Below are 15,797 nucleotides of genomic sequence, written 5' to 3' on the forward strand. Positions count from 1 at the left end.
GTGATCCTGATCCTCCATGTCCTGTGCTGGTGCCCTGACATTGCATTGGCCAGCAGCTGCAGCACTGGCAGGGCTTGGAGATAGGACCTGCCAGTGTGGATAAAGCTAGACCCCTCATGCTTTTACAGCATCTGAAGCTCTCTCCTGCTCTGCAGTCTTCTAAAATGTGTTTCAGTTTAGGGTTTAAAGAATGAAGAAGAGGCTGAGGTGCAGCTTGGGAGTGGACTGCATCCTTCAGGGATGAGCTCCAGGTTTAGACTATGAGAAGGCAAGTGCTCAGTGCTGGGGCTCCTGTACGCTTACTCCCCTGGGCTCTGATGGGTCCCCTCCCCTGGAAGGACACCAAATAAAGTAAATATGAGAGAAGACAGGGCAGTAGGCAAAGTGGTGAGCTGTACTTGGAGTGCTTTGCAATGTGATGGCTTTGTATGCATCTTAAAATTAAAACAGTCCTTCTCTCATTATACCAGACATTAATTTGTGAACTGCAAAGTCTTATCTAACTTTCTGGGTGGTGTGCTGTATATATCTTTTCCACCATTTTTGCTCCTTTGTTTTCTTCTCTCTTCTAAAGGTTGTTTTACCATAACAGTAAATGTCAGACCCTGTACTTCTGAACACATTTTGCTGCTCCACTGCTGACTCTTAAGAAATGTGATAAGTCTTTTTAAAGACAAAAGCATACCTATTCCGGATAATTAATTTCACATGACCTGAGATACCTGAGGTGAAAGACATTTCAGAAGCAATTTTTTTTTTTGGGGGGGGGAAGGAGAATTATGAGGTTTAATGTATTAGTCATGAAAGAAGAAAGATCAAAAAGATTGATTAGGCAATTTTATCTGTCCAAGGAGTTGTCACCTAAGATGGTCTGTAGTCCTTCTTCCAGTGCACTTTGTGACACAGGCAAGGAAATACTTGAGTGCTGGTAAAATATTCTCCAGTCTAATTGCTCCTGCTGTTTTCCACTGAAGAATTAAACTATAAAACGTAATTTCACTCAAAGACAGCCAAAGCTTATAAAAAATTTGGCTTAATCTGAGGAACAACCTGGGTGGAAAAGAATCAGTGTTTGTATGAACCAGTCTTGAAAAATTCAATTTTTAGTCTACTACTTAACTGGATTACGTAGTCCCTCCTTCTGAGAAGAGGTCAAATAGGATGTGAATTAACTAAGACTTAGGAAAATAAATCTTCTCAAATAAGTTATGAGATATGGTAAACATGACTAATTTATAGCATAAAAGCAGTAATACATAGCAGTTCACAATCCCTTCCAGATTTAGCTACAGCACGAGAATGCCAGTTTTCTGCTTTCCTCTCAACTGCTGCTGTTTTCTGCTTGAAGAACAGAGTGCAGGCAGGATCTCCTTTGCTGAACTTCAAAGCTTGGTGTAGTCATAGAGACTGTAATTACTGCTGATTTTGGTTAATGCTCTGGGCTTTGGGATAGAGTTTGACTCTTCATGGTCTCTGTTATTGCAGTTGTTGGAGTGTTTGTGTGACCACCTTGGGCACTAGAGCTGAACCTGGTAGAGGCACTGAAGCAAATCTTTCCCTTTACCTGTTAATCACTAATGAGAACAATAGTCAACCTGGTCATCAGGAATTTATTTTTTTGTTAAAGAACCAAGTTACAATCTAAAGTTAGCTGGCTTTTTTTTTTTTTTTTTTTTTTAAAAAAGGATAAACTTCCAGTCTTACAGCAGAAATAACTGACAGTGATAAGAAGTATGGTCCCAACTGCCCCTGCTAGTAATGATACATAATGAGGCTTAATTGCAAGCTGAGGTTAGTACTGTTACATTAAACTTATTATAATAATATAAGCTTATGTAAATGCATTAATAGGTACACTGAGGACAAAGACTCACAGAGAGTTGCTGATGTCTTGTGTTTGTTTTGCTGCCTTGCTATATCTAATATTTACTTTTATGTTTTCCCTTCTATCATGTTGTCAGTCAGGTATTTCAGATGTTCTGTGGATTGAGCTACCTTTAGCTTTTCAGCTTTGCTGATCCTTAAGCTCATGTCTGTCATCTAGTAGAATCAAACTTTCCAGCATATCTCAGTGAGGAGTCTTACTTTGCTTTCCCCGATTAGCCTGGAGTTTTAAATAGCTATTTAGTTGCTTGTAATTATTTTATTTTTTAAGCATCAGTAATGGTATTTAATCTGGTATATAAGGTCTTTTCCTCCTGTAATTGTAACTTTTTATTTAATTATTAATAGGTATTTGAATTCATAGTTTTAGTACTAGTGTTGTGTAGAGATGCCACAACTACTCAGGCATATTCAGCATGAGAGCGTACTCAACTAAAATATGTCACAGTATAGCTAGTATTTATGTGTGCTGTCCTACAACTCCTTCATGTCAGTGGAAGGACAATGGAAAAAAGTATCACATTTTTTATTAAAACTTCTGTAAACAATGACTATGGTCTTAAATTAGAAATTGGCAAGATTGTTTGTTGAGATAGTTGTTTACTTCTTGCAATGACCTTTTTGCTTTCTGAATTGTTTCCCACATTGAGTTCCCATGTACTGGCCTCACAACGTAGCAGCACTTGACGTGTTTCTTACTCTGTGTTGGTCATGATAAAGTGTAGATCTTACTCCTTGTGTTGCTTGTAATTGAGTTTAAACTAAGTAGGTGGTTACCATGAGTTCCCTAGGAATGTACCTGAACATTAGGAAGGAATGGTTCATGTTCTAGTTTAAGCACCCAACCTGTTCAATATTTCCCCCTTCTCAAGAAAAAGGGAAAGGGGTGTTTGCAGCTCTGCTACTATTTTGACTTATTTACCAAACATCTTGTTGGACACTGAAAATAGTCATCTGTTGGTTAAAAATAATTAACAAAAGACAACTCTGACCTTCATATAAGTGACATTGGAAGATCAGAAGAAGCTAATGGAAAATCCAGATGTACTGCTTCCTATATCCTTTCAGGGTGCTCTGGTGTTTCAGAGGTGGCAGATGATCTAAATGGCAGCTATGGCTTTTCCCAGCACTGTTCTGAGCAGCCAGAACTCATCTGCTGCATTCCCTCAGTGGCTAGTGAAGGTCATACGTATGCTTTTACAATATGTGTTACTTCTCTGGTGACAGCCAGTGTGCATTGCTGTGAAACTGAGAGGACCTTTCATCCTGGTTTTAATGTCGTCACTAGGAGGTCTGAATCACCGAGGAGGATGTAAAATAGAGGTGGCTTCTCTCTTACTCTCAAATATATTTGACATTCATTTATTGGAAAAGAGTGTTCAGTACCTTCAATAATTATTGATTTAAAGAATGTATAAATTCTCTGCTGCAAGTAACTATGATGACATGAGAGAACTGTATGTTTCTAGTTAAACAACTAGCTGGACATTAAAACTTCTTTAATGGTTAACTTTGCATATAATTTCATGTTCAAGAGCAATATACAAAAAGCATAAAGAGATGGGATAAAATGATAAATAATAGATTGTGTTTAAAAAAACAAAAAAGAAGTTCTGTCTTACTGAGAATTTGTGACTCCCTTTAATTCTCTATAACTTGGCTCAATTTGTTACAGTTCCCCATTAGTAATAAAGGAACAGTTAATGTTCTACTGTAAAATATATTCAAGAAGGATTGCTGCCTTGCAGCTGTGTGTGGCTTCAGCAGAACAAACTGTAAATGGCTGGTCTTTCTACTGTCAGTATCATTGGATGACTCCTAAAAAATTTGGTCCAGATTCTGTTTTATGTCTTCCTCTATTTCCTGGGAACGCTTTCTGGCAAAGGGAAGGAATGATTTCTGCACAGTCATATTGGCTGGCCTGGATGACCCTTCTTTGCAAGTAATTCTAGATGCACACAAGGAAGTGTGAGTCATCCTCTTAAACCTGATCCAGGTAGAGGGGCTGAAAGACAGCCAACGGGCATGTGAGGGCGGCTGCTGGGAGGAGGGGATTGCTGTGTGTGGGCTCTCCTTCCTAAATGGTGCTGGTGTCTCACTGGAAGATGCAAAGCTGGTGCCTGTAGTGACTGGGCTTGCCATGTATGGCTAGCATCTGGCCTCCAGCTCAAAGATCATTCAGAAACTGCTGCTGCTGCTGCCCCATGAGAGAGGAATCAATAGAAAACGTGTTTTTTTTGCTGTGGATAACTAGCGAAAGTTCTTCTTTGTCTCTTTCCTCCCCTATTCATGCTAGCACAAAGGCTGGCTCCAAAATGTTTGTTGGAATAAATGTAACATGGTGGATTGAATCTGGCTCTGATCCTTGTGTACGAGTCCCGTGCTGGATAACAAATATGTCACCATGCAAAGTTTATAGGAGCCCATCTTGTGTACAGTCTTGAGCTTTTATTTCTCTAATTTCTCTTGTTCTGCCTTCCTTTACCTTTCCTCTTCCCTCTTTCTCTTTCCCTTATGGCAGCCCCTGTTGAAATGAACCAGCTCCTTTTCTGCTGTCATTGCCAGTTTAGAGCATTGGGGAACCAACATGGCTTATTTCTAAGTTAGGTCTGTTAATTATGTTCTTTTGCCTGTCTTATCAAGCCCTTGTCACTACTGGAGCAACTCTGTGTGTGCAGCTCTGCTGGCGAAGCCCTCTCAGGCAGGCTGGGGGAAAGAGGTTTCTGCCAGTGTTTATTTGCTGTCACAGCAAGCATAAGCAAAGCTGAGAAACTACCTTCTGTTATCTGATAAGTGTTCAGTGAGGGCAATGTGAATGTTTTACACCCTAAACCGTCACAGTTCTCCTGGTACACGGTGTGTCCCTGCCTGTCCTTTATACTATCTTTGTAGTATAAACTGGACCCTGTTTTGTCTTTGAGAAAGGACTCATTATCTGCCTCATATTTGTACAGTGCTTAGCACAACGTAGGCTGGTCCTTAAGTACTTACCAACACAACCGTGACTAGCCATTTGCCCTTGCTGAAGGGCTCAGTATGGTTTGTCACTGTCACTCTTAAGGCAGATACTTAAATTTCTTGATCTATTATGCTCAGTGATGGACTGCTGCTCCTTATGAGATGCTGGCAGAGGCTGAACTGCTTTGTACTTGTGTAGTCTTTAAATATGTAGAAAGTGAGTAAAATATTGTTGGTTCTGAAAAGGAGAAATTTAGATTGGCTTAGCATACTGTATACCAGGCAGGACTCTACAGAGGAAGAGGTAGATACATATGCTTTTTATATACTGCAGATATGTATATTTATTTGTGTGTCTCTATATCTGTGGGTACAGACTTTTTTTTCAGAAGGCCAGATTGCTTTCTGGAGGTTAGGAGTGAGCAGTAGGGGTGTGGGCAGGGATGGCATGGGAAGTGACCTTCATAGCCCCATGCCTTACCCCATAGGGTAGGAGAAGAGTTCTGCCGTCCTCCAGAGCCCTAGCTCTCGCTGCAGCATGCCAGTCTGCCCCAGTGCAAAGCTGGTCCCTGGGCCACCCATTCCACCCCAGTGGGGCTCGGGGCAGTGCTGTATCCATGGGTCCCTCAGGTGCCCCATGGTGGGTCAGAGCCAGGGCTTGGAGTGCTCCTGGCCCCACTGGCACTCGGTTTCGATTAGGCTCCCTGACTAGAAGCACAGGTCCAACCTTAATGGTCATGTATTGTGGTCTCCAGGTTGCCTGTGTGCTGCCCCAGCAGCCTCCCCCAGTAGGCTCAGTGGCAGGTCCTGCATGCAAGGAGATGGGGCTCTACCTCTGGGTTCTCATGAGGAGATGGTGGTGATGGCAGCAGCCTGGCCTGCCTCTGGGCTGGCACAAGAGGGCAAGTGTAGCTGTTCTGCCAGCATTGCCCCAGAGCTTTTTCCTTGTCTTCTCTGGGGAAATGGATGTATGGGACCATCCTTTGGGCTGCTATTTTATAAAATTATTTTCCAGCTCCTTTCTAAGCTTACTAAACTTTACGAGCCATACAGCTGTCAGAAGCTGGGATACATAGCTGTTCTGTCTGGAAAAGGAAAATAAAAGATTTCCTGAAGCACAGTGAGTTGCTATCTAAAAGCATCCCAGGAAAGCTGGGCAACATCCAGCTGTACTGTGCATGGGAGGAGAGAGCAGTGATGTTCTTGATTGCAGACCAGGTGGCTCAGATAGCAGGTGGTCCTGTGTGGAAATGTGTGTCCAGGCGTGACAAAAACGCATGGGAGGGAAGAGGCGGTGTGAGCAGAGGAGGGTGCAGCGCACGCCCAGTCTCTGTTCCCATTGCGACAGCAGACAGCAGTGCTTTGGGCTGGCTCTGTGCCCTGGGGGGTGGCTGATGCTGCCTGGGTGGCCCCTGCCACCAGGTGCCTGTGTGTCCCTCGGGTGGGTGGGTGAGTGGGTGTGGGAAGCTGAAGGAGCAGGTTTCCAGCCGCCCCCAGAGGTGTGCTGCAGTGAAGGTGGTGATGGGCTTGGTGGGTGGGTGCTGCAGCCCTTTCTTAGCCAACTTCAGTCACCCTGCACTTGTAGAAGTGCTTCCTGTGTACTGACTTCCTTCCCATAGAGAGCATTTTGCTAGACTTGGCTAAATACAGAGGCTTTGCATGTTGCTGTTTCTCTGTTTTGGGGATATTGGATACTTTAATAAACCAAGAAGGAGTATCTTATACTGCAGAATTAATTTAATACTCTTCTGACTCTTTAAACTGACAGCAAGACATGGTGCTCTGATGGGCAGTGAAATGGAAAAACCATTCTCCTGAGAAAGTGAATCTGAATTATTTCCACCATCACAGCAGGGCTCATGGCATAGGGCTGGAACATACCATGACCTGTTGAAATGAATGACTGAAAGCAGGAAGTCATTCGGCTTCTTTTCGTGCATGTAAAGTGAGGGGATGGGATACAAAGAAAGCAGGCTGTATGCTCTCAACACCCTTGTTGCATTGTATTAAATGAGGTATCTTTCTGCTTTTCCAGTAGATCCAAATCCTTTTTGTTTTTAACTTCTTGGACCTAAGGCAACAAATTTATTGAAGATATATAGCTATAGCATGCTCAGTTTTGGTGTTATGGGTCTGTGTTGTACATTTATACATTGTTTTAATTACATAATTAATTATATTTGACAATGTCTCCCACAACATCCTTGTCACTAAATTGGAGGGATATGGGTTTGGTGAATGGACTGTTAGATGGATAAGGAATTGGCTGGATGGTCTCATCCAAAGAGTTGCAGTCAACTGCTCAATGTCCAAATGGAGATCAGTAACAAGTGGTGTCCCTCAGGGGTCCATATTGCGACCTGTAGTGTTCAGTATCTTAATCAGTGACATGCAGTGGGCCTGAGTGCATGCTCAGCAAGTTTGAAAATGGGGGAGCTTCGAGAAACTTCTCACAGGGGGCCGCCCCTATAGCCCCTCCCCTGCTACCAAAAAACCCCACCACTCACTCAAACCCAGTACATAAGTCCTTTCTTGTTTTGTCTTTTTTTAACTCTTAAAAATTTGTCCCAATAGCTTCTTTCTGAAAAGCTCCAGTTTATTCCTCCTTTAGATGCAGCCAAACTAAAGCATTCTTTCTCAAATGACTCCTTAAACTTGCTGAGATCTTTTTTTTGCCATCTTTGTGCATTAACACATCTGCCCTAAAGTGAGCCAAGATGTGCTGATTTGGTTTCTCAGTAATAGGCTGCTGATGCACAGAACCATAGAGATGGGGAGGGAAAAACCACTGGAGAAGGAAAGGATGCCTTCCTGATCACTGTCTTAGTCCCTTAGCTTTTATTTACTATGTTCAGTACCAAATAAAAATGACTTGAAAGATAAAAAGGAATAAGTGCCTTTTTCAGGAAGGTTTTGCTTAAACACTGTTTTTATTATTGCTTTTGTTTCTTCTGCAGAGTGGGAAGCCCCCAGTTAAGGACATGTTCACAGATCTGAAAGATGGAAGGAAGCTTTTGGACCTTTTGGAGGGTCTGACAGGGAAACCTCTGGTAAGAGAAATGTGTATGAGTTGTATTCCCTTGTTCAAAAACTGCAACCAAAAAGTAAACAGAACACACAAAAAAACCCAAACTGTGGCATGTGATGTATAAAAAAAAAAACTAAAACAAACCCCAAACTTATTTTGCTTGTAGTGTGTACTTATTTTCTACAGTTCCAGTGAAATTCCCATGAACTTCACTCAAGGGATATAGGGTGAGGCTGAGGTTAGCAGTGTAACGCTCTCTTGAGTGTTAACATAGTCTTTAGCAAAACATGTAAAACCAGTGTTGTTATTCACAGAGTGTATAATTTTAATAGAGATCTTTTAAAGCTCTTCTGCTGGATGACCTGGAAGAACAGCCTTTAGCTGAATACCTGTGGACGTTTTCTAATAAACTCATGAAAGATCTCTTAAAGGAAAAAGACAACAGCTAGTAGGCAATGCAAAAATGCATCTCCATTGAAAAATCTTTTGTGATCTACAGATAGGAAAGGACTGAAAACTACTTAAGTCTTGTTTGGCAAAGTGTGTGTGTATGTCTGAAAACTCTTCCCTGCTAACATTGATGCCTCTTCAAAAAGATATATGAGGCATGGTGAAACCTGTGCCATCACTTGGGATTAAATTCTTGATTGCAATGTTTATAATAAATCTCAAACTCAGTTATTGACCTTATGGGGAACCTTCAGCCATTTAAAATTTCACCTTGCAAGCTTGCCTTGTTTTTTCAAACACATGTATTTTACTAGTACTTCTAATGATTTGTGGTCTGATTTGAAGTATACTGAAGACAATAGGAGTTTTTTGGTCTCTAATTCTGTTGATTATAGTGTTTTAAGTTGAGTTCCATGCTCTTGGAGTATGATCATGTTCTGCCATAGGAGTTAAATTTCAGATTAAAAGCAAACGAAGTGGCAGGTATTGTCAAGAGTTGCAGTGTTTCTTTTTCCCCTGATATTAAAGGGAAGGGAAAGTCAGGAAGTGTAACTTCTTCCCAGTATGCAAAGATAGAGCAGTCTTTCGGTGCCAGAAAAACAAATTGCTGCTTGTTCCCTCTTGGGAGCCAAAAAATTTCAACTACTCTGGCAAGTATTCAAAACCCTCAGATTTTCCCTGGGAACTCCCACTTAGCTGTTGTATTGCCAGTTTATAATTCTCCAGATGCTGGGAATAAAAATTCTGGATTTACTAAAGATGAACTGAAATGCATTTTGAATTCAAGCCTTGTCCTGTGCCCTCAATTGAGGAATGATGTTCTGACCAATTTTCATTTTGAAATTGTTGTGGATGATCTTGTTTGGTCTTTGTTCATACTTGAAAAAAAAAAAAAACCAACCCAGCACCAAAACCAAAACAACAACAACAACAAAAAAAAAAAAAAAAAAAAACAAAAACACAAAACCAAACCAACCAAACAAAAAAACCCAAACACACAAAAAACCCTGGAGAAAATTAAGACAAATTTCCTGTTTGCTCTGTCATTTATATTGCTTGGTTGGTCAAGTTAATGCTGATGTGAAGAGTTTTTAACTTTTTGTTTTCAGCCTAAAGAACGAGGTTCCACACGGGTACATGCCTTAAATAATGTCAACCGAGTTCTGCAAGTCTTGCATCAGAACAACGTAAGCATGTTTTTCCACAGCTTTTTGATAGATTCTTTAGTTTATACCTGTGTGCAAATGAGTTGAAAATGCAGAGAATAATGATTTTTGGTAACTAAAGTGAGAATTTATCGAGATGGGTAAACTGTTCTCAGTTTTCCTTATCTGATATAGAATTTCAGTGTCTGGCAATTTTGTGGAATCGTAAAACACTAACTTAATAATGTGTTAACTAAACTGTGTTTTCTTAAAATGTGTTCATCTCCCAAAGCAAAGGTGACTTGGAGCTCTGCTATGCATAGCTTATGAACCTGGCAGGACAAAAAAACAATTTCTAGTGATGATGCATAACTTGTGCAAAAATCTGTGAGGGTATGACAGTTTTGTGTGTCTGACTTTTGTGTCCTGCTCTCAAAATCCAGGAGGATCTTTCCATTGCCCTCTGTCAGTTCTATGTCAAATCTGTACTGAATGTTTCTAATTTGGAGCTTTGGTAACTGATCAGAAGAACAAACAAGCCCCAATCCTTTTTTTAAGAAAAATTAGAATAATTGTTTTATTTTTGTAAAAGTGATTTTATTTTTTCTCTGCAGAACAATCCCTGATAAGTATATTTTTTAGTTAGGATTTCTCTTTGTGAATGTCAGAGCATAAAATAATTCTGGCAATAAAATATATCTAATGCAAAAAGGCACTGGCACATTTATGTAAACTGGTTTGAGGAATAATACAAACATGCTGTATAACACTGCAATTTTCCCTCCGTGTTGATGGAGTAGTGTCATATTTCTAAGAAGCAGATGAAGTTAGCAGTGGGTTGTTTGTTTTCTTCTTTGAGATACTGTAAATATTGATTAATTTTTTTCTAAGGATAAGTAATGAGTCTTTCCAGCTTGAAATTAATTTATTTTATGAAGGTAATAAATGAAACAATATTGAATTACAAAAAATAATTTTTCCTTAAGCTGGCAGGATCTGGGTTTCTAGAAGTAAACAGATGGTGTTAGTTAGCTGAAGATTGTTAAGGTCATGTATATGATTTATATCTACTGCTTAACTTCATTAGAAAGTGTGTGTTAAGATGGAAGGGAAAAAGCAACCACTGAGAGGCAGTTGCCTGCGAGTTTGTGGGCTATAAAATATTCATGACTTGTGAAATAATTTATAAAAGTATTTAGATACGTATTACAAGGATCAGACAAGCCTAGGGTATAGATGTTCAGGTAATCCTATGAACCTCATCCATCTGATGAGCAGAATGGTTCTAAGTAATGGATTTCAACATTTTTGATTTTTGAACCAAGTTTTTAATAATAATAATAAATACACTGGACATCTTTCCATTAGCCAATATCAATCTACTGTCAATAGAACTGGCTGTCTACTGCCAGCTTTCTTTTATTGGTTACCTTTGCTTAAATCTCAGTAGTCCACTCCCCATCCTAGTGGATTGCTTGCTGCATCCTGCAAAGTATTGGTTTAATTCAGAATCATTAAAATACAAAAATGGACATGTGGAGTACTTTCTTTTATGTACAGTGTAGATAGCAAGAGGAATGCGTTACTATTGACATGTGATTAAAAAAATGTGGTTTTTTGTTACTCAGGAGTGTTTTTCTTCTATTACAGGTGAAAAAAGCTGTTACAATGTAATTGTTTTATTTTTGTGGCCTTGATTTTTTTGTCTTGCTTTCTGCTCCCTGTGTTCTAGAGTGCTTTCCAGTGTATTGTTTCATGATCTGCACTGGTGATTCTTTTGGTCTGTTTTTTCCTGTTTAGTTTACAGTTATCTTAAAATAGTATTTGCAAAGAATATTACTGGATGATTCTGTCCAGCTGTTGTAAAAATTGGGAGAGGACAATCCACAAGCCTTCTTAGTACTTTGAAGTGCAGTTTGTGGTTCCATGTTAATCTTGCAATACAGTTTTAGTTTGATTCTCCTAACCATGAGACATATGGGGAACTGAAAATTGTCAAGATGATATCTGAAAGCAGTGAGGTTGCATGTACTTTTTGCAGAATTGAAGCTATTAGTGATTCTGTGATAAGGAAAAAATTTTTGTGGAATACTATTATATTCGTATATATCAGCAATATCATCAAAAACAAAATAAAACTTTGTTCTTGTCTATGCTGTCAGTATAGGCTATGTCACTGAAAGCCAAAGCATGGGCTCCGTTACTGTGCTGTCATTGTCCATAGTGTTTAATTGCTGGATAGCTCCTTGGTGCAGGTTTTGTCTCTTATGACCAGTTCTGATCCCAAGCAATGCCCAGATACTGTTCTCAGAGTTAGTGTAAGCTGGGAGGTGTTTCTGGTAGGCACTGACGATAACACTGTTTTGGAGCGTGGGTGAGAGAGAGAGAAAAAAGCTTCCCCATGAAGGTGAAATGCACTGTGCTACTTGCCCCTGGGGCCGAAGGATGCTCCTGGCTCAGATTATTTATAAGAATGAAGCCCCACCAACTGCCCTGTGTGGGAGCGTGTTGCAGCATCTACTATAAGTGTACATACACCCAGGGAGGTACCAGCTTCATTGGCCACAGGGAGCTGTTCCTAGCCCAGTTTCCATGGGCATGGTGGTGACTAATGCAGTGTGCTGCTGTTGGTTCCCTCCAGAAGGTGTTTCAGACGTAGTGCTGCTTTCTCTGTGTGGGCTGAATGGAAGCTTGATGCCCCAGTTCAGTTCAGACTTGAAAGTAGTGCCAAGTGGGTATCTGGTAGTGTGCTCTAAGCTTTGCTGCTTCTGAGGGCTGGGTACTTGAAGCAGGAGCAGGTAGCCTCTCCTGCCCTCTTGCTTGCTAAAGTAATCTCCTTATCTGTCTGTGTTTTCATCTATTTAATGATCTCAATTAGACCATCACTGAGTCTATGTGGGGTCCCATGCATATAGGAAACTTGAAAATGTAATTTTTCCCTTGAGCTTTTGGTCTTCTCGTATAAACTTGTCCTATTTGGATGCTGGTTCATGCAAAGGACAAACCTATTCTTAATTACAGATTTTTTCCATGGTTCTGTAATACCTCTGAGTGTGTTTAGGAGCAGGACTGCTTAACTTCTTTTAATATCAGATCCTTCATGTTTGCATTTCTATTGGTCAGTTTTGATTGCTGGTATGCATCTGTATATTAGAGGAGAGGATAACACTCTTCCAATGGATTATCTTCTTTGGTGCCATCTCTTGTCATGTTTAAGCACTTGTCGAGACAAATTCAGCCAGTACCCTGTTGTCTCCAGTTCCGTTCTCTAATTACTTTTTATTTCAGAGCACTTGATAATACTTGGCTGGACAGCCAGGATTATGGGGTGGGGTTGCAACTTGAAGCTGTGGTAAGTGTTTAATATAGAATTGATCTGACCTCTCTAGGTGGAGTTGGTGAATATTGGAGGAACTGACATCGTTGATGGAAATCACAAGCTGACACTGGGGCTGCTGTGGAGCATTATCTTGCACTGGCAGGTGAGAGGCTGCTGCAAAATCTCTTCTTTTTGAGGAATCATGTGCATTGATTTGCTGGGATTCTCACAAACCCTCCTGGTGTTTTGGTGGTGGAAAATACAGCTTCTATTTTGGGCTGGTAAATATAGGCAGGCCAGTGTTTGGTTTCTGATCTCTATCTGTTGGCTGCCTCCCCAATACGTATTTCTGTATGTGCTCAGTTGTACTCGGCCTCTCAGTTTAATTCCTGCTGGTGTTAATTGCAGAGAGGCTTTTCAGGCTGAAGCATTGTAAATATATTATCTCTTCAAGGCTTTTATGCACTTCTGTTAGAAGGTGTTTTTTTTACTATCTAGGTAGCTGTGTTGGGCTTGCATCTTATATGCTGCTCTGTAGGTTTGTTTCAGAGTCTCGTAGATTGAATTGCTCCTGGTTTATCCAGGTAGCTGGGAGGATCATTTAATTCACTTGGAGGGACTTTGGTAGATGCTTATGCATAGTACACAAAGAGCAAACTACTTTTGTTAGCTGAGCAGCTATCTTCCTCTTGCAGAAAACCTGTGCAAGTTGTGTTTTGGGGGTTTGCTTACTGGTGGAGCTGTAGCACAAGGCAGTGAGAAATACTATATCCCATGCTTAGTGTAGGCAGCACTGAGGAGAGGGGGAGGATTGTAAAGTAAGAGTGATGTGCCATTATTACATGAAGCATTACTGGTTCTTATAATCAGTAGAGTGCAAAGATGGCCTGAAGGCTTCTATTTGCAAATTTCATATGAGGAGTTAGAGTTTGAGTCATAGCTTTTCATGGGAAAGACCCTTTCCTGATTTGTGAAATAGCTTAGCTAAAAGGTTTCATAAGTTGGGAGGAGTGGAGAACATGTCTGTAAGGTGTAGTTGCTGTTGTCTTGCAGGTAAAGGATGTCATGAAGAACATCATGTCAGATTTGCAGCAGACCAACAGTGAGAAGATCCTGCTGAGCTGGGTTCGGCAGTCCACGAGACCTTACAGTCAAGTCAATGTTCTGAACTTCACCACAAGCTGGGCAGATGGACTCGCCTTCAATGCTGTCATCCACAGACACAAGTAAGTAACAAACAGCTTACCTTAGACTTAGTGAAGTAAGCAGCTTTTTTCCCATGTCTTCACGTTTGAGCATTGGACAGCTTCTAGCCTGTTTGGGTGATTCATGGTTTGTTGGACTTTTTTTTTTTTTTTTTTGTTGTTGTGGTAACAATAACAGTGGAGGGGTATTGCCAGAGCCTTGCAAAGGGTGGAGCAAAGGCAGCAGTGTAACTCTCTCTGTTCCTGCACATGCATGCACACTTGCTAATTGAAGTGGATTTACATCCTACTTAGGATGCTGTATACAGTGAATACGTTGAACAAGTCTCTGCTGAGGGGGTTGACCACCTCCTTCTCCTGTACTTCCTTCTTCCGGCCTCTGCAAAGGGAAACAATCCGTCAGTCGGAGTTTGCCATACCATTGTAGTAGGAAGGTACAGAAGCTTTAAATGAAGGAATAAGACAGACACTAAGCTTTTCTTAGTTTTTGAATGTATGTCGCTTGAAAGACAATGTATGCAGTTCTTTCAGGAGAACTGTTGAGTGGAAGAATCAAAGGGTAATAGAATACTTTAGGTATCTGTAGAGAATTCATTAGTTTGTTCATTATACTTTATAAGGAATAGCGTTAAAGCTTCTGCACACTGATCTTTTGTGTTCTTTCTGATTTTTGGAGAACTCTTAGGTAGTTTAAAGAAATCATCATTACAGACTCCTATGAAACTTGAATACCATTTTTTAACTTTATTTTAAATGTTTTTTTTTTTTTTTTTTTTCTGTGAGTTCTACGTCTGGGCAATCCATTCTAATGCAGCTTACCTTAAATGAAGTCAGAATGTTGCTTTGCAAGGGCTGACTGTTCTTAACAATAAGTAACTGGTTTAACATAGTAATGGTATGATAATTTCTACAATTTAACCAGACTTCCTGGCCACCAGCTATCTGGCACAGCAAATGCTTTACAAACACCCAGAATATTTATACCCAGCAGATATGGTGTGTTTGCAAAAGCACATACTCACTTTGAGCCTGCTCTTCTCTGCTCTTAAGTGTCTGTTGGGCCTGTGCTGACTGAAGTGACAGGCTCTGTCCCAGGCTCGTTGCCTTCAGGATGGGTCTGCCCTGCCACACTTATGTGCCTTGTAGACCAGAGCTGCCTTGGATTCAGCCTGCATGGGGAGTACCTGCAACACATGGAGGGATCCTGGAAGTTTGGAAGGATTGTTCTGCAAAGGCAGAGCAATACCTGGAAATGAAGGGCAGTACCAGCAAAAAGGGTCTCTAGAGGTTATCAGAAGTATTACCAAGTCCCTTGTCTGGATGGTGTGAGCTGTACTGGTGGTTTTCATATGGATGTAATTGCCTGTAGTGGTGTAACTGCTGTTGACTGTGTGAAGCTTTGTGGTGGAGAGCGTGCCAGCTTTGGACATGAGTGAGACTTAGGTGACCTGAGGGACACAAGAGAGAGGTAGCAAAACTGCCTTCGGGTTTGCTGTCCTTATCGGTTGTGACTGTGTGCTCAGGCTTTGCAGGATCTGAAGTCTGTGAGCTCTGCCCTTTTCAGAGCACTGTTAAGTAGCAAAAGCCCCTGATGAAAATTTTAACTATGCTTTCCACTGGCTTCCTAAAATTCCCGTTAGCTGGCTCTGCTGACCTCAGAGCTTTTTAATTAATTTTCATGTGGGCCTGGCAGCTGCCAGTGCATCAGAATTCAGCTTTACTGTTCCTGGGCATCAATTTTTTAGCCAGGGAAGCACCACTTTCCCCACGCTTCTGAGAACTGTTGGTCTGGGTTTAAATTTAGGTCA

General features: G+C 40.8%; 1 protein-coding gene across 4 annotated transcripts in view; it reads left to right on the forward strand.

Annotated features, from left to right (window-relative positions):
- UTRN (utrophin) overlaps nucleotides 1–15,797 on the forward strand; it is a 387,073-nt gene that overhangs the window by 63,167 nt on the left and 308,109 nt on the right. For all 4 annotated transcript variants that reach the window (XM_042795633.1, XM_042795636.1, XM_042795635.1 and 1 more), the window contains exons 4-7: nucleotides 7,800–7,892; nucleotides 9,430–9,507; nucleotides 12,855–12,947; nucleotides 13,838–14,010. In XM_042795633.1, coding sequence (XP_042651567.1) covers nucleotides 7,800–7,892; nucleotides 9,430–9,507; nucleotides 12,855–12,947; nucleotides 13,838–14,010 — 437 coding nt within the window. The remainder of the gene's footprint in view (nucleotides 1–7,799; nucleotides 7,893–9,429; nucleotides 9,508–12,854; nucleotides 12,948–13,837; nucleotides 14,011–15,797) is intronic.

The sequence above is a fragment of the Tyto alba genome, unplaced genomic scaffold (assembly GCF_018691265.1).
Source record: "Tyto alba isolate M040663 unplaced genomic scaffold, T.alba_DEE_v4.0 Super-Scaffold_22, whole genome shotgun sequence".
Lineage (NCBI taxonomy): Eukaryota > Metazoa > Chordata > Aves > Strigiformes > Tytonidae > Tyto > Tyto alba.